Source organism: Epinephelus fuscoguttatus, linkage group LG15, assembly GCF_011397635.1.
Source record: "Epinephelus fuscoguttatus linkage group LG15, E.fuscoguttatus.final_Chr_v1".
Lineage (NCBI taxonomy): Eukaryota > Metazoa > Chordata > Actinopteri > Perciformes > Serranidae > Epinephelus > Epinephelus fuscoguttatus.
The window spans coordinates 39,911,098-39,930,425 of NC_064766.1; the positions used below are offsets into that span (position 1 = coordinate 39,911,098).

General features: G+C 41.5%; 1 protein-coding gene across 1 annotated transcript in view; it reads right to left on the bottom strand.

Annotated features, from left to right (window-relative positions):
• The window catches only part of kcnq3 (potassium voltage-gated channel, KQT-like subfamily, member 3), a 182,823-nt gene that overhangs the window by 27,424 nt on the left and 136,071 nt on the right, over positions 1 to 19,328 (bottom strand). Inside the window, exons 3-4 of the mRNA XM_049598482.1 lie at positions 1,463 to 1,553; positions 25 to 151 (exon numbers count right to left, since the gene is read on the bottom strand). Of these exons, the coding sequence (XP_049454439.1) occupies positions 25 to 151; positions 1,463 to 1,553 (218 nt within the window). The remainder of the gene's footprint in view (positions 1 to 24; positions 152 to 1,462; positions 1,554 to 19,328) is intronic.

Genomic DNA, 19,328 nt, shown 5'->3' on the forward strand with positions numbered 1-19,328 from the left:
TTTTTTATAAATCCACCTGTTTACCTAGAATACAGAGCGGTTTGCGAGCGAACTTCAGCCTCCCCCTCCATCCTTTGTAGCGACAGCAGCATCCTGCAGCCCAGACCCTCAGTGCAAACTCTGCTCCGAAGATGAAGATGGCGAAGGTTTCCTGTATGGGAAAATCAAACAGGAGCACAGTGGAAGGAACAGCTCAGAGTTAGGCTACATCAGAACCTCAGAGTAGAAAGTCTGAATCTCACTTATTTTTGTTCTTATTATTGGACCACAGTTTGCTCAGTTTTAATGTTCGTATCATCCACATTCATGGATTAATAACTGAGCAGGCCCACTGGGCATGGACTCAGGGGCCTAAGGTGTCTGGGGGGCCCCCTGTTCCTTATCTGTAAAATCTCACTCATATTAACAAGTACCAACCACAAAAAGACACCAGTGACCTCAAACAGATGCAAAGGAACCCCAAAGAGACACAAATAACTATGAAATCAGGCAAAACAACCAAAAAGATAGGTGCACAAAAAACAAAACCCCCACAAGGAGACACAAAACAACAAAAATAGACACAAAAAGAATAGATAGAACAACCACAAGAAGACAACAGAAACTACAAAGCAACTAGATAAAACACAAAATTACCTCAGAGACACAAATGACTTCAAAAAGACACAAAACAACCAAAGGGGGACACAAAACGACTACACAAAGACATAAAACAACACAAAAAGACACAATATGACCTCAGAGAAACATAAAACAACCACAAGAGCACAATAAAAACTACAAAGCGACACAAACTTACCTCAAAAAGACACAAAAAAGGACAAAAAACAACCACAAGTAGACACAAAGTGACTACAAACAGATACAAAATGACCTCAGAGAGAAATAAAAACCACATGAAAACACAAGAAACTATAAGGAGACACAAAATCACTCAAATAAAACACAAAATGACCTCAATGAGACTCAAAAGACTTCAAAAAGACACAGAACGACTACACAGAGACATAAAACAACAAAAAAGACACAATATGACCTCAGAGAAACGTAAAACAACCACAAGAAGACAATAAAAACTACAAAGCGAGACAAAATTACTTAAATAAAACACAAAATTACCTCAAAAAGACACAAAAAAGGACAAAAAACAACCACAAGTAGACACAAAATGACCTCAGAGAAACTCAAAAAACTTCAAAAAGACACAGAACAACAACAAAGAGATACAAAACCGCAAAAAGATGCACAGTGACTGTAAAGAGACACAAAACCACCACAGAGTGTCTAACTGATACACAGTTTGATGATTCTGTCAGACTGTGTGACATTAGGCCTACATGATGTTTACAACCTCAAAGCTATTTAAGGGAAAATACCTGAGTGCTTAAATTAATGTTCTTCACCAGGCAGCAAAGAACAGAAATGGTTCAGAACTAAACTTTAGAAATCCCAGTCCTCTCACCAGTATGACCAGCCAGTGTGCAGACACCTTCTCGTGCTCCTTGAATGTTGTCAGTATGGCCAGAATCAAACAGCCCAGAACGATCAGAAACCTGCAGAGACACAAAACAGCACACGGCTCAGTGCGTACAGCCGTGAGATTCACACAGAAACACAACAGGTGCATGCTCACTTTGTCTTCTCATGCTGCACCATGAAGCAGTGTCTCTGAGTCACCACTAGAGGGAGCTACATGTCTACTGTTTCGATGAGACATCAGCTGCAGCACAATAATAGGAACACTCGTGTGCCGTACAGCTTCTCATCTCTTCTGGGAAAATCTATTTATGAAAGAGTGATTGCATTATCTCTTTCTGCTCGCAACAATTCAGCTAAAATCAGGGTTTTTTTTACCCAGCTGAATAAATCACACGTTCATAAACGGCCCCTCTGTGTTGACAAAGTGATTTTGAAACTCACAGGAAAGTTCTTAGCTTCATTTATCAAGAGTTTAAAATAGTATTTATTCACAGCTGAGGGACTCAAACAGTTATTTTTATAATCTGTGTTAGACTCCCTGGAGGATAGAGTGTCGGATCATTACAATAAAGTCATAAAATCCATTTATCAGATCTTAACAGTTCTTCAGGCCTGCAGTGGCTGTGATGGTTTCACCAGTTAATGTGTAACACAAGAGGTTTGTCACAGGATCCAGATGATTTCGGCCGAACATATTGTTAAACCAAGTATGTGAACAGATGTTGGCACACACTGTTGTTTTATCATTATGGTATATTAGATTGTGGTCTTTAAAAAAACAGACATTAAGTACAAATTTTAGTATGAAAACTCACAGCATACACAGAGCTGACAAGCTGCTCAATCTTTGTTTGTAAAATCGCCACCTAAAGACTGAGATAATGAGCTTCAAAGTTTTGCATCCCAAATATCATAAATGACATAAACCTTTTTGTTTTCTAAATTCAGAGTCCAAAAAAAAATGCATATAACTTAAAAAAAACACCTCACACTATGTTAATTTTCTTCACGGGAAAAGAATGAATAACTCAATTTTGACAAAAATGTCAGATAGAACCTTTTAAATCTACAGTGATTACATGTTGAAGTTTGTATCCTTGTTTCATCTCTGATTTTAAGATGGTAAACAATTTACCTAAAGCAGGCATGTCCAAAGTCTGGCCCGGGGGCAAATTGTGGCCGCAGACCAATTTCAAGCGGCCCTCGGCTTGACTTTCAAAATATACCATATGCAGTCCTTTACACAATAATGGTTTATCGAGCAAGATCACTTTGCATTTTTACCTTTCACTCACAATGACAGGACTATCATACAGTTTGTAGACACACATCAAGTAGTAATAGTTCATTAAAAGATGAAAATGGTTGGGGCGTCGGTGGCTTGGTGGTGGAGCGGGCACCTCATGTGCAGGGCTGTTGCCACAGCGGCCCAGGTTCGAGTCCAGCCTGTGGCCCTTTGCTGCATGTCACTGCCTCTCTCTCTCCCCCTTTCACACTTGTCTGTCCTGTCAATTAAAGGCTTAAAAATGCCCCAAAAATATCTTAAAAAAAAACCTTTTGATGTGAGAATCAGTTGGCCCCCAGGTGTTTTCACATTGTTTTATCTGCCCCCCATTCAAAAAAGTTTGGACACCCCTGACCTAAAGGATGCACTGGAGCTGCACTTGATTTTTTATTCCCAAAATAACACCAGCCACTTTGCTAGATAGCGCTGATATTATCATAAATTTATTTTACTTCAACTGTACACAAATGTTTTATAGCTTCACTTTCTTTTTCTAATTCAGTGGTGGTCAACCAGGGGCCCGGGGACCCCCTGCGGTCCTTGAGGATTTTCCAGAGGGTCCCCAGAACAATGAGCAATAGTTATTTTCACTGTTTAATTCACTACAGAAGTGAGCCCAGTGTGAGTGAGAGTGACTATTCTGATCGTAGGTTTTACTTCCTCCACAGTCAGTGCCTTTACATGACATTAGAGAAAATCTATTCACTGTGTTAGTCTGACTAAAACCGGACTTATAAGATACATGTAAACATGTTAGTGTGACTGAAATCGCACTGACTTGAATTTCCAGATAATGTGATTGAGAGTTGAATTCCTCCTGCATGTACACAGTCAATCAGACCCAAACTGAGGCGCTCTGAGCATGCTCCACAGTTTCCACCCTGGGCTTTGACCCGCAAGTCAAATAGCATTAAATGCGAAACAGAAGAAGAAGCTGGTAACAACATGGAGAAATCTACATCCAGAGCCGTGAGACACAGTTCACGCTGTGTCAACTGAAAGAGTTAAATATTCTAAAATACATGGATGGGAGGAAAAAACACTGAATGTCCATTGTTTGGTCTGTGACGTAACAGGTCAAACGGAAAAAGGTCCAAAACTAACAAGCTGAAAGAGGGCATATCTCCACCTATCGTAGAGGAGTCGCACATACTTCAGTCAATAGATGGATTCCCCTCCGGTGATTGTATACTGGGACAAGGACAGTAGTCCAGTTAAATGTCCTAGTCGAGCTGTAACTGTAGCTTGTACACAGAAACAACAGATTTTTATTCCCTCATCCTAAACAAACTGTATGTCAGCGAACTGTTCTGCAAATTCAGAAAAGTAACATGTTTAACAACCTCCTTCTACTGAAATTACAGTCAGGTGCAAACACATGCGCATAGATACACACTGAAGCATATTATTTGCTGAACAATAATCATCATGTAACTTTTGGCTGTATAATGTAAATATAAGTTATCCAAACATCATGTCCTGCACTGTGATGTCAGCTGGTATCACATTTGTTCATAGCTATCAACACACATCACCACGTCACTGTGTGTACACGTCTGAGTAAGAGTGTATGATTGGTTATTTCCACAACATTAATCTTCTCCTGTGCTCCACCAATCCAAATGTTCAGTTTCACACAGTTTAATCCTCAATTCCAAAAAGATGAATGAGCTACTAACGCTCCCTTTCCTTACCCTGACATCTATATTTAGCCCTTTCAGAGCTGAAATTAATTGGATACACACATACAAACGGCTATTTTAATTTCCCTGTACACTGGAGCACACCCTGGCTATATTCCAGATAGTCTGGAGTTAACCACCCTGCTATGATATATGACGTGGAACCACACTGAATAAACTCAACCAGCTGCACGGCAACACCGCCAATTAACGTTTATCCAGTGCTGCATGTCCAATATTCTCTCCACCATCACCTCTGTGCATAAAGGTTATTTTGTTCTTTTTCAGCTGGGTCGACAGCAGCACGCTCCTCTGGCTCACGTCTGGTGCAGCTGTTAGAGTCGACTCATCCAGCAGAACAGACCGGTGCACTTTGGGAAATAGAAGTTTATGGTGGGGAGAGGTAAACTGATTTTCAGCCACAACAGTGAGCACAGGAACTTTACAGTATCTGTATATTTCAGTGTGAACCTGCAGGGCAAGAAATGCCTGACTGAAAGAGTCAATATAGTTATGTTGAATCCTACCAGAGTAATCCATGGCTTTTGCACATAAGCATGGTTTCTGTGATTTACTGTTTGCTGCCAAACAACAGACAGCCAACTAAAGTCCACTCCATGAAAACTTTTACATGTTGCACCATAATTTATCCCTTTCCTGGCACACAGAGATCTGATGCCCCTCAGATGGCAGAAATGCTTTCAAAAGAAACGTCTGGTGTGTCACAGTGACTTCAAAATGATCGTCTGACTTTAAACTACAACAAGACAGTCTCAATGTGCCTTTCAATAAGAAGAAAATGGAATGAGAACACAGTAAAGACATAAAGACTGACACGAGAAAAGACTGTGCACAGCTTAAATCTAATCTCCATAGCTTTCATTAAATAAGACAATGTGTACCTCTAAAGGCAGCACAGCAGTTCATGCATACCATGATATTTTCTCATTTATGATACTGTATAACGGTGTGGGGCCAAACAACAGTTACACCCATTAGGTCATTATATAAACAGGTATTGAAAGTAATGGATTGGAAACCTGCTGGATGGCACCACTGCCTAATGCCCTCTATACACTGTGTGATTTTAGCAATCTTATAAGACCATTGCATGACACACTGTGAGACGTGGATCTAATAAACTTTGGTACATCGTACAGAAGGCCAAATTATCGTACAAATACGATAATTATCGTACACGTACGATAATTTGGCCTTCTGTACGATGTACGATCAATAATCCCAAAAAAGGCCAAGTATGCCGGAGGTTTTTTTTTTGTGAGCCCTGAAGGCATCTGTTCCCATGTGACATGTTGCCAGCCAATCGCACTTTGCTTAGCGTGAGATACGGGTGACGTTTGTCTCTGAACAATGAGCACGATTGGCTGAATGGTCAGGTGTACCCGCCCCACAAGGTGCTAGGACCCGTCAGGAAGTCGAGCGAGAATGAGATTCAAAACAGAAGAAGAGGAAAAACAGAAGCAAGGAAAATGGAAGAAAAAAATAAACACTAGAGTGACTATATTTAAGCAATATCACACTCAAGGTCGTGATGTTGTAATGTATATCGTCACAGCTCTGAAGACAATCACAGCTGTGACGATATACAGTACAACATCACTCGCTCTCGTGATATTGCTTTTATACAACAGTTCAACAACAGCTTAAACAGCAATGCTGAGTACGGAAATGTTAACAAACGGTGATGAAATAAATTATTTAAGTATGTTATGTAGCTCTGCAAAAACAAACAGTTCTCCCGGTCAAATATAGACTGATGGACCAAGCACATTATATACACAGTAAACCTCTGATGATTAAAATTTGCACACACAAATAAATATCGTCCTGAATTCACAAATTCTTTATTTATTATTGCTTTTTATGCACTCATCTCCTGACGTTTTCCTAACCAGAAAAAAAAACAGATTGCCCTGCTCTGCCTCTGATTGGCTAGTACTCGTTGCCATCAGGGTCAGAGCCAATTAGAAGCAGGATGCGGGTGGGAATAAACTCTGCATGGAGAAAGGGGAGGGACAGAGGGAACAGGCAAGACAAACTATCCTACGTTTAATTAACATATCGAAAATATCTGCTTGACAACTTATTATGGAGCTGGGAACAAGCCCAAATAAGCAACTACACTTTAGAAACTAGCCCAAGAAAACCGCGACCCGCGACTACCAATATTTGTAAGCGACTTTACAGAAAAACAAGCCCAAAGTCGCTTATAATAAGCGGACTTGGCAACACTGCGTTCAATCAAATTACTCGGTCGGAACTAACTGTTGTATAATTGCCTATAGCGCATCAGTAGGATTGTTATTTTGGTTATGACGGATGTACGATAATTTCCCTCAAAATACGATCATTTTGAGTCTCTGGTACGATAATCCTACATTTCCCACCTGGCAACGCTGGTACAATGGCCGTTTCCTACTGAATCGCAGGTTACAACGTTACAACGTCAGCGTGCAGCGCATCAGCGTATGTCATCCATCTGTGCCACCATAGGTAGCTTGCTCACCTGGAAGATGTAGTTCCTCCACAGTTTCCTTCCATGCAGCGTCTTTTTTCTGGCGGTCATGATAGCAGCTGGAGGAAACATCAAATCAACAAGGCTTCTGCTGCCACAGCTCCACCAAACTTTCCTCTTCCTGGGAGTTCCACACACTTCTTTTTGTTCCTTTTACCTCCATGGCAAGCGACCATTTGTTTGGGTTTAGTGCCGGTGTTGCAGTGACCATTGCACCATTTCGTGCTGCATTTCTCGTAGGTCGTAGCAGCTGTCACACTGTGAGATAGTCATCCTAAATTTGTGACACTGTCAGAATTTTATCTCAGGTTATCTTTGGTCGCAAGACGTTGACAACAGCTGTCCTTGAATCTGTCTCACAGTGCGATGTAAGACCACCATTTTAGAGCCACGACCAAAGATATCGCCACGTTTCTCCCACGATGGTCATCTTTAGTCTGGGACAGCCCAAAATCTCACAGTGTATACCGGCCATAACGCGGAATTCATACTTCTGCGTTGAATCGACACCATGGATGGATTCAGATGGTAACGAGTTCTTCAAGGTGCCGTACCTCTTTTCGGAGGGTAAGTTTGAGGTTTGCAGCAAAGATTAAGAACATATTGTGGCTTTTTATTTTTTGGGAAAAAAATTGCAATCTTTCATTTGTGTACATCCTACAAAATGCAATCAAACAGTGGAGCATTGATTGTTCTGCCCTTTGGCCTTATTCTGTGAACTGTTTCTAAATCATTCATGGCCTGTTGTGTTGCCATTAGTCGGTGCTGACATCTCTGAGGAAGTTTGTGAAGTGCTGCACAACCATAACAACATGAATATTTTACAGCCAAACAGCCTGAAGAGTTTTACATAATTCACCAGCAGGAAATGATAGTTGAGCGCAGAGGCCTCTTGATTGACGTCTTGAGCGCTGCGTGTGTTTTGTCGTTGACACATCACGGTGTTTTACATTACTTCCTGTTCCCTAAATTAAACCGCAGCATTTCTCCTCAAAGTTATCCAGAGGACAGAGATAATCCTGGAGCGAGCGGAGGAGATCGATGTTAACTCGATACGATCCAACAGATACTGATCTGCAACACAGACGGCTTCCTATCCAGCTTCAAATAGTTTGGTCAATAAGGCACACGGAGCGATGTCGATGCCCATTAGAGCGGACACATCAAGAGGAGCAGGGCGGTAATCAAAGGAACACTATCAGTAAAATAAATAAATTGGGATTAAGATTAATGGTCTCTCTGTCTGCCGCAGAGAGGGATGTTTGTCCCAAATCTTGGGGCTGTGTTTGGACCCTACACCTTAGTGAAGGGAGCGTCATTCAGCGTTGAAGATGACTACAAACTGAGCGACACTCAGTGACAGAGTGGGAGTGGGCTGGGGCTGGTTTTAGAAGGGCCCATTTTTTCAAGTGGAAAATGGAGGAGGAAGTGATGTTTATGATTATGTCCTGAGGTGACCCCCCACCTCCCACACCTCCCACCATCATCACAATGTGACTGTGGCAGAATGTCGGACGTGTAATGCTGCTGGATGCAACCACTGTAACACTCCATTACCTGCTGCTGGCCAAATAAACCAAGCATGGAATCCAATCTGCGCTGTGATTGGCAATCAGGGGTTTCTGAGAGCGAGAGAAAGAGACGCCCACAACATTTCCTTTCTATCCATTTTCTTTGTGCGAAGGTAAAAAGTGACCGGCTGCTCTGGTTTGCAGGACTGAACCTGGTGTCTCAGGTGGAAGTGGTAAAAAATAATGAAGCTTTTTACCGAAGTGGGAGATTCACAGCAGAGGGAAACGTCTCTTTGCTTAGAGAAGGTTATAGATCACGACTTGTAACAGCTGTTTCCACAAACAACAAACAAACAGGGACAGTCTAGAGTCAGAAGAGGAGCGACGAATGTGCTACACACCTCACCAACATCCACAAAAATACTGAGATTACACACCTACATACTTGACACTTTATTTGCAGGGCATCAACAAGTATCAAATGCTTAAATCTAATGCTTTTCCAAACCGTTTTAAGAACAATTTTTGGACATATCCGCTTTTTTTAATTTAAGCATTGCAGGTAAGTAGAAAGGTAAGTACAACTGTAGTGGTGAGTTAAGTTAATCTACATTTTACCAACAGGTAATCGCAAGTATGAAGCAAAAGGGCAGCATTAGCTTCAGCGTTAGGTTTAAAGATTTGTAATGTCAGAAATGTGGACTTTCATGCAGAAGAGCTGGACTCCAGGGTTCCCGCGGGTCCTTAAAAAGTCTTAAAATGTCTTAAATTAAAATCTGGGTAATTAAGGTCTTAAATTGTCTTAAATTTACCGTAAATTTGCTGTAGGTATTAAATTTTCAGCCGGTGCGTTTAATGCCGATGGGAAAGCACAGTGGCCCACCAAAAAACATATAATAGTGTGTATTTGTGTGATTAATTTAGTATGGTACCTTATATGGTACGGTGTCGTAAATGAGTCTCTGCGATAAACAGCTGTTTTACGGTACGTCTGCTACAGACGCTGAACGTCGGGCATCCGCATTTCGCAGATATCGAGGTGAGCGGTTCAAGATGCAGAGATGGGGAAATGTAAATTTAATGAGAAGTGGATGGAGGAGGACGTATTTAGGAGGTGGTTGGCACCGGCAAACAACAACGAGGCAATGTGGCAATTACCAGTTAGTAAACCTATAGAAAATCATTAGTTTAATTTGCAAAATTTACCATTAAATTTACAGGCCACACACACAGAAAGACCACAGTGACCATAGACTGACTTGAATAGAGCACATAACCAGTACTATTACTATCTGCATGAAGTCAATAAATTGATATTTATATATTATTTTTGGGTCTTAAATTATGTTCTTTGAGGTCTTAAAAAGGTCTTAAAAAGCATTAAATTTTACTTTTAAAATGGTGCAAGAACCCTGGACTCATTGTGACAACTAGAATTACTGCCTCGCGGCTGTATGCCTCCACAAACCCGTCAAGATGCACTTACAGTTTACATCAATGTCTATGAAAACATAAATGCTTCACACACACCTTTCCCCCGACAGCACAGAAGATCTATACAATCAGCACAGTTTCAAGATTAGAGTCGCCAATTCAGTATCTGACCAAATGTCTCCCTTTCTGTTCCTGAGATATGACGTTAAAACATGTCACAGTGAAGCTGATCTTTGACCTTTTGGATATAAAATATCATCACATTTGTACGAAAGTTGTTGTAATTAGTGTATGAATGCTTGAGTTTGGTTAAAAACATGGTTTGTAAAGATCACAGTGACCTCTGACCACCATATTCTAATTGCTTCATTCTTCAATTCAAGTGGACATTTGTGCCAGAGTTGAGGAAACTCCCTCAGTGAGATGTTGCGTTCATGAGAACAAGACGGATGCAAGGTCACAGGGACCTTGACCTTTGGCGATCAAATTCTAATCAGTTCATCCTTGATTCAAAGTTGACATTTGTGACATATTTGAAGAAAGTCCCCCAATGTGTTCTTGACATGTCACGTTCACAAGGATAAGACAGACAAGGACAAAGTGGCCTTGACCTTTGACCACCAAAATCTAACCAGTTTAATGTTGAGTCCCAGGGAATGTTTGTGCCAAATTTGAATTAATTCTCTCAAGGTGTTCTTGAGATATCACGCTTACAAGGATAAGACAGATAAAGTCACAGGGACCTTGACCTTTGACCACCAAATTCTAATCACCTCATTCTTGAGTCCAAATGGACGTTTTTGCCAAAGATGAGAAACTCTATCTAGGTCTACTAGAGATATTGCGTTCATGAGAATAAGATGGATGCAAGGTAACAAGGACCTTGACCTTTGACCACCAAAATCTAACCAGTTCATTGTTGAGTCTTAGTGAATGTTTGTGCCAAATTTGAATTAATTCTCTCAAGGCGTTCTGTAGATATCATATTCCCAAGAATGGGATGGGAAGATACACAGACAGAAACATGATGCCTTGAGTCACGGCTATAGCTGGTCAAGCAGGCATAAAAACAAAAGATTGACAAATTAAGTAAAATAAAATGTTTGTGGCAATTAAGACTTCACACATTCAAATTTATGACCATTTAAAGACTTTTCCAGGACCTGCACAAACCCTGATTTACACATTTGTTTCCTCCCATGCTCACAGGGCTGACAGTAATGGTAAATCCATTATCTGACACAGTGACATTGTCTGCTCTGCCACTCAAACATCAAGTCATTGCAGCTCTAACATTCTGTGTAAGACATCAGTCACATGCTTATACAACAATCTCTTCATTTAGAAAATGACCAATATTTGAATAATTACAAAAATGTCTCAGAATTCAGTCCAGTTCTCTGACTGACAACCTGAAACTGGATGGATGTTTTTTATGTGTTATTAAAGGTCATGTGTCGGTAATGATGAGAACAGTCCACCTGTACCGCCTCTCTCTCATTTAATCCACTTTATATCCATGGGCCCAGCGGAGGCTCAGCCCCCCTGGGCTCCCGGTGCTGATACCACCCCTGAGGATTCCTAACAACCAATTTGCCGGCGAGATTCAATAAAGAGAGTGCAGACGATGCAATTCTGACAGTTAATTTGCTCGGCGATATGCAAACAGTGGTGGGAAAGGACAGCAAGCAGCGCGCCGTTAATGACTGCAGTCACAAGGACGAGATGAGAGACGGAGATCTTTATTCAGACGAGGATCTCTGAGATGAAGTTTGGAAGCAGCTTTGCACCACGATGACAGCACCATGCTGCAGAGCCAAACATCTCTGACATGCTGAAATAAAGCTGAGCAGGAATGAATGTTAGCTTCAGTGTGACAGCTCCACTTTTCTAATTCCCTGGAGTGTGACAGAGAGGTTTGTGAGCGCAGAGATGGAGTCATTATTTAGCTTCGAATATCTCTAGGAAAAATCTGATTAATGTCAAATGTGAAATAAAAACATCATCCACACAAGTTAAAAATCATTTCATCCAGCTTCCACCTGAACTGATCTGACTGATCTGAAACCCATGAAGGACCCCTGCATCCTCATCACCAGAAGAAAATACTGGCACTGTAAGTCCCCGCAAACCAAAAATATGTTACATTTGCACGTTTCATATATCATAAAATCATCTCATATTCATGTAGTGTTTCAAAAGTGACGTAGTACATGAGCTGACTGTCATCAGGAGGTGCAGGGGATGGAGGATAATGCATTATATTTTATTTATAGGCACCTCTCAAAGCACTCAAGGACACCTTACAAGACACACTCAAAAAAAAAGAAGCAGCAATGTATCCATAGATCAAACGAATCTGTAATATACAATAATAAGTTAATAAAATAACAAGATCAATATTAAAATTAGGTATAAAATCACACCAGCATTTGGACAACATGGCAAGTGAGCCTGGTGAACCTGAAGACCCACCCGCAAACCTTAAGTCCTCCGTTCGGGAACACTTTGGTTTCAGGGTAAAATACGAAGATGGAAATAAACAAGTGGACAAGACAAAAGCAGTGTGCCGACACTGCAGAACAGCGGTTGGGTATGTACTTGGAAACATGTCTAACATGCTAACGCATCTAAAGCGACACCACCCGAGTTTAAACATTACCGGCACGACTGGAAAGAGCAATCTGGTGCAAACTACGATATCGTCGTCATTTAAAAAGAGAGCGTTTCCCTGACCATTCTGATCGCGCTAAAGAAATAACCAACGCCACTGGAGTTTTCATATCAGCCGATCTACGACCGTACTCCGTCGTTGAAAACAGAGGATTCAAACACATGATGAAGGTGATTGAGCTGCGGTTTAAAATGCCTTCTCGTCCCTACATGAGTGAAGTCATCATACCACGTCTGTATAAACAAGTTAAAGCCACTGTTGTTCATTCAAAAATGTGTAAAATAAAAAGCAAGATTTTAGTTTTTAAATTTGATATATTTCTATTTTCATTCAAACAATGTGAAAAAGCAGGATTTTATATTTATTTGTTTCATTCAAAAAATGTGTAAAAAAAGAGTAAACCGCTGTGGTGGTACGTTTTAATAAGGTTACCAATAAAGTACAAGATATTTAATAGTTTTTTCATTACTGTACCGAAAAAAAAAAAACGAACCATGACTTGTGTACCGAGGTACGTACCGAACCGTGATTTTTGTGTACCGTTACACCCTTATTGTGCGGTGGTGTGTCTGTGTCACTCTGCAGTTACACCTCCAAAACACTATTTGGCGGTGGGGTCTCTGTGAAGTGCTGTGAAGTTTAGTTGATTGAACAAGTACACAAATCAGCTTCACTACAACTCGCAGCATTCACAGACAAACACTTGTCTTTATCTGGACACGTTTTCCCCACAAATACAACATGCTAACGTTATTAGCACAAGCCTATGGCATTTTACATTGTATAAATTAGCCTAACAGCTAGCAGAGATTTCCTCTGCTCATATGAAGCCAGGATAAATCACACACAAGACTTAAAATGCTATTTTAGTGGAGGCTTTATTGTCTTCACAATTTATTGTTTCTTATCTGTGAAATTAAAGTAAATCAAAGCTTTGTTTCCACTGAGGGAAATGGTTTCAGCTCACAGAGACAGACAGGAGGTCTGTGTAGGGAATGTATATTATATGTATAATGTATAAATCCCGCTTAAGAGTCGTAACAGTGACTGCTGTGATCATCACTTCCTCCATGGTCATCTCCTCAGCTGTAGTTGAGAACAATAGAAGCTACAGTCCTCCATCCACAAAGAAGACTTCTTCTTCTCTCCCTCCTGCACTCTGTTTGACACCGTTGACACTGCCCGCCCTCACACTGGCCTTTACCTTTATTGACGACTTGACGGTTGGATTATTTACTTCTTTATTACATTTGGACAGAGTGCATGCAGCCTGTCAGGAATCTGGTGTAATTTTCCCTGAGCTCACTCTCTCACGGGATACACTGGCGACCCCGACGCCACCTCTCAACCTCGACAGGGGGTCAGATTTGTCTGCGTTTGCGTGATCCTGACATGAGAGTGTGTTGGAAGTGATGGATTTTTCCTCCAGCTCGTCCCCCCTGCTGCCCAGCGGTGGGAGGGGAGGGACGGATATTCAGGCTGTGAATTAGGAGTTGCTGATCATGCAGAACCTGGTGTTTGCCTGGGAATATCCTGACCCCTGGATGTGGCGGTGGTGTGTTTCTGTGTGTGTGTGTGTGTGTGTGTGTGTGTGTGTGTGTGTGTGTGTGTGTGTGGTGGGGGGTTCCCATTCCCACATCGAGCGTCAGCACCATGACAGCTGACAGCTTCCTCGACATGTACACATGTTGATGTGGAGTCCTGCTGCTGAGCTGCACATCATCCTGACAACTCACACTGACATTCAGTTTATGGAGCGGGGTTCAATTATTTCATGGTATGATTTTTAATTGTTCACAGCCATATATATTTATCTTTACGTATTAAATTTTTTAATTTTTCTTGATGTACATTTTGTTATTTTCACACGTGATCTGTATCTGAATGAGACTAAAACTCAAATAATATTACGTGTAAAGGAAAATACAAATCCCACTGTCCATGTCACATTTGCAAGCGGTGGCTGGTCACATTCTTAAGAAATGAGCACAAATTTGCGAGAGCTGCGATCATGTATTTTTTGTCAGATACATTAAAAAGCACAGTTGTACATTCAGATGCATCAAGCATGGCGTCCTCAGCACTTAAAACTATACACAACATTAATGAGACAATTTAAAAAAAGAATTGCTGCAACATTTTACAGATTCACAGCATTCACACACATGCATCCACACATTCACCGTTGGGGCGACTGTGGCTCAGCAGGTGGAGTGAGTTGTTGTAAGATCAGCGGTTCGATACCTGACTCCACTGTCTGCATGTCAAAGTATCCTTGAGCAAGACACTGAACCCCAAATTGCTTCTGATGGCTGTTTCATCAGTGTGTGCGTGTGTTAGTAGCCAGTGTTAGGGGTGGGAATCATCAGAGGCTCCACGATACAATATTATGGCGATTTTAAATGTGTTGCGATTGCCGAGTACTGCAATTTATTACTTTTTTGTAAAATTATGTCGCAAAAAGAAAACTGTTCATTTCACTTCAGTCATTTTTACTGCAGCATATTGTATCCGTGGACTAAAAAAACAATCGATTATTCTAGTAGGCTACAGAAAGTTTAACTTTTATCTGTAAAATTAATAATTTGTATCATTAAAAAAATCAATACTTGGTAAAAATTGTTACCGACATTTGTAACGATTTGATACTGCCACACAAAAATATCGTGATACTATGCTGTAAGGATCCCCCCCCCCCACCTCTAAGCAATGTATGAATGGGTGAGTGTGACTCGTAGTGTTGAAGCTTTCCGAGTGGCTGGAAGACTAGACAGGTGTTATACAGGTGCAGGTTTATTTGCTGTTTTGCACGGAGGCTCCACACACAACTGTATACCTGGGAATGAACCTCAGGTTGAGTTTGAGGAAAAATAATAGCTTGAAAAATAAAAATCACACCCACCTAGATATTCTTTACTGCACAACAACACGTTCTCACTCCAACCTCGTCACATATCGACGTTTGGTCTTGGACTTTACACACTGGGTTTAGGAAAAAAAGAGCAGGGTTTGGCTTTACAATCTTACAGGAAGTGAACACTGGCCTCCCGGGTGAAAGTCGATGGTTGTTGGACCAGTCTCACCCACCCTACTCAGATGTCCGCCACCTTAAAGGGGAACTAATATTTTTTTTCAACCTGGGCCCTATTTTCCGATCTGCTTTTGTCTAAATGAATGCTGCCTGTTGCTGCTCCCTCTCTCTCCTCGTCCGCTCTTCAGTTTCAATGAGCTCTGCGTCCGTGTACGTCCGTGTTCAAATAAATACGGGTGCTCATCAAATTCAGATGGCTCATCCAGATCCAGTTGGTCAAAATCGGGTAAAAATTCAGCCATGGCTACTCCAAACAGTCGCATTTGTAAGCTTGCTCCAGCGGCAACTTCCTGCAACAACTCAAGTCTCGCGAGACATGAGACCAACTGCTGTAAAGCACCACAGACTGTATAGTAAAACACCAAAGAAGAAGAAGTAGAATCTCGCAAGACATGAGATTTCAGAGCCAGACTTTCACTCTCTGAGTGAGTGTTTTGACTTGCCGCAACAAACATGTCTGAATTTATACCCGATTTTGACCAACTGGATCTGGATGAGCCATTTGAATTTGATGAGCGCCCGTATTTATTTGAACACGGACGTACACGGATGCAGAGCTCATTGAAACTGAAGAGCGGACGAGGAGAGAGAGGGAGCAGCAACAGGCAGAGGAACATGTCTGAATCCAGCTCAAGGTAAAGACAGACGTTCATTTCTCCTTTCCGTTGTGTTGTCAGATAATTATACCAACTATCCGAGCTTATCTGTGTGAAAAAAATGCACTTTTAGTGGACGTATTTTGACGTTGTTTGACGCTGTCTGAGTGCCCTATTATTTAATATAGCGCGCGCTCACGGGCTGCAGGCAGGTCAGCCCTAGCTTCATACTGGAGAATGTCAAATATTGAACATCCTATCACTCATTTAGACAAAAGTAGATCAGAAAATAGGGCCCAGGTTGAAAAAAACATTAGTTCCCCTTTAACTTTTGTTGTTGTCCGGCTGCGTTTCCCCTGACACCACAGGGCGCCAGTAAACAATGCCGACATGAAAGGACCTTTTTTTTGGTCAGTGTCTGACGCCAGAAGTCACTAAGCAAGCGTCGGTGTTTGACAACTTTGAAGTGAGACCAGTTCAGTTCATTTCTGTCACTGACAAATGATTCTTATGGGGTGGTATTGTCGGGGGTGATTAATCAGCTATCGGCTTTTTCTTGTTCCAAACTATAGTTATTACCTCGGCCTTTAAAAACCCTGGTTAACCTCTATTGTACAGAGTCCTTTTGCAGGTTTGTGTAGGAGGTCCCTGGTCGCGCTACCAAAAATGTGCCAAGTGCTCTCCACAACTTCTTGTAAACAGAAAAGCATAACCAAGCGAGTCGAGTTGAGTAGAGACGTGCTGCACAGTGCTGTCAAAATGCAGCAAAAGTGAGCAGAGATCACATGAAACATCCTGTTGACTCACAGTATTATAGAAAACCTTTCAAAGTGGCATCTTCACAAACAATATAGTACCATGTTTCATCCACATGTTGCTTATTTCTTCTGTCATGTTGTCTTTTAATGTACTCAGTTTGATTTAAACTAGTAGACGGACTCACTGGGAGCTTTATGTGACCTGGTGACTGTAAAGACATTAATCTGAAAACACTTCCTGCATGTGATTATATGACAGCTAATGTAAAAGCATATGAATGTCTCAAGGCTGGGAGAGTAAACACAGGCTCCCTGTGTGTTGACTCCCTCCCTGACTCATGTCTGAACAGCACAAACGAGGTAATTAGTCGAACTAATCTGATTCATTAGAGCCAATTATGGAACATTTGTTCATTTATGCATCACGGCATAAAAAGCCACAGCAGCAAATCCACATCAGAGACTTTCCTCGAGGAGCTGAAGAGTAAATAAGATTCAGAGAAAATCTCGATGAGGTTGATTTGTCTCTTGAACGTCTACCTGGAGGAGTTTCATGACTGTCAGAGCGGAAAGCTTCCTGTATTTAGAGCAGGCAAATCAGAACGGCTCTTACAGTCCCGCCATGAAGTCATGTGTGGCCCCGCGGCCTCATGGGATCACGCTCAGTGGTTGGAAGAGATCACTGAAGCTCTCTTTTAATCTCTCCTTCTGTGTGAGCTCAATAAAGATTTATGTGAGTTCAGAACACTCGTCTGTGATGTTAACAAGGACGTCATTCGGCCGGGTGTTTTTAGGAGCAGATTAAAGTTTTTATGCTGCTCCTGTTTTTGGTTTTGATGCGATGAACTGAGCAGATCAGTGAGGTAATACGTTACATCATTGACTGGAGTTCTGATATAATTTAGACTTTATTAAAGCAAGTCATCCTCTCTGAGAGACATCTTCCCAAGCCAACGTAAAGATTGGGGATGTCACGAGACCCAAAACGTCAGCACCAAGTCAATGCCAAAATACTGGCGCTCTTTCCCTGGTGCTGTAGGTGATGGGTATGCAATTCTTTCTGACCTGAAGGGGCAGCGTATACGTCTGCAAGTGTTCTAGTCTGTCGATAATGCCAAATATTAAGTATCATTCTGAGAATGAAATTATAGCCCATATATATTGCCAGTAACACGACTGCTTTCACTGACTTGACAAGGACAGCATCTACACATCCTGATACAGTGGGAGGCGGTGCACCTGTAAATTTTGCGAGCTCTGATAAACACAGAGAAGAACAGCAACAAGTGCAGCACCATGAGCAGCAGCGCGCCGACTAGAGAGCCAAACAAGTCGTTGCAGTCGGTGGACACCATTCACAATTCAAGAGGAAGACAACATGATTGTGCCAAGGGTCTGATCAGCAAACAGTGTTAGCTGCAGCGGTTCACATCCAACACGGAGCCTTTAAATGGCCCCAGCAAACTCACACCAATATCGTTAAACCCTTTTACAACCGTTACGTAACACTGGTCATGTGATGCCACAGTTAGCGCTGTCACTGCGCGTGCAGGTGGACTCTCACCAACTGTCCCCGGCGTAGACAGAGCTCAGACCCCTGCAGCTGTCGTCACCAACAGAAGGCAGAGGGACTTTACTTTCTATTTCAATTACTTGTGTATGACATGTTGTCGTGTCTCTTTTTGACAGATTAAGTCGAAGCTTTTGATTCCAATTCTTAGGCAAATTGCTCAATAAAATCCAAAGTATATTTGAGAAGTTTTTTTAATGTGCTTTTCTAGTAAGAAAGAGTCAGAACTGTTCTTTGTTTTTGTTGCGTAGGTCAGGACTAGGAATATTAAATCATCCATATTTTCTCTCTACATACATGTTCATAAACTACAGGCTATACACTTCTTTCTTTGTGAGCTGAGCTTGACATTGTGTCTTGCCTGAACCAACGCTATGCTCAAGTCATATGACCAAGAAACCTAAGGCCATGTCCACACGAAGACAGAACCAATTTCGTTTTTTAAAAGTTTTCCATAAACACGGAATCGTCTCAACATATGTGTACGTAAACATGAAGCCACTGAAAGCGCTGTAGTATGTATGCAAGGCCTGAAAGTGGCACCAAAAACAGAGAATAAGAAATGGAGCATGCGCATAAAACTCATGCGATGTAAACAAAGAGGAAGAAGAAGATGGCGGAAAATACAAATGCCAGGGGAGCCCACTTTGTATGGACTGACGACGAGGTAGAGCTGCTACTTAAGGCTCATTTTTGCTCAACGTTAAATACG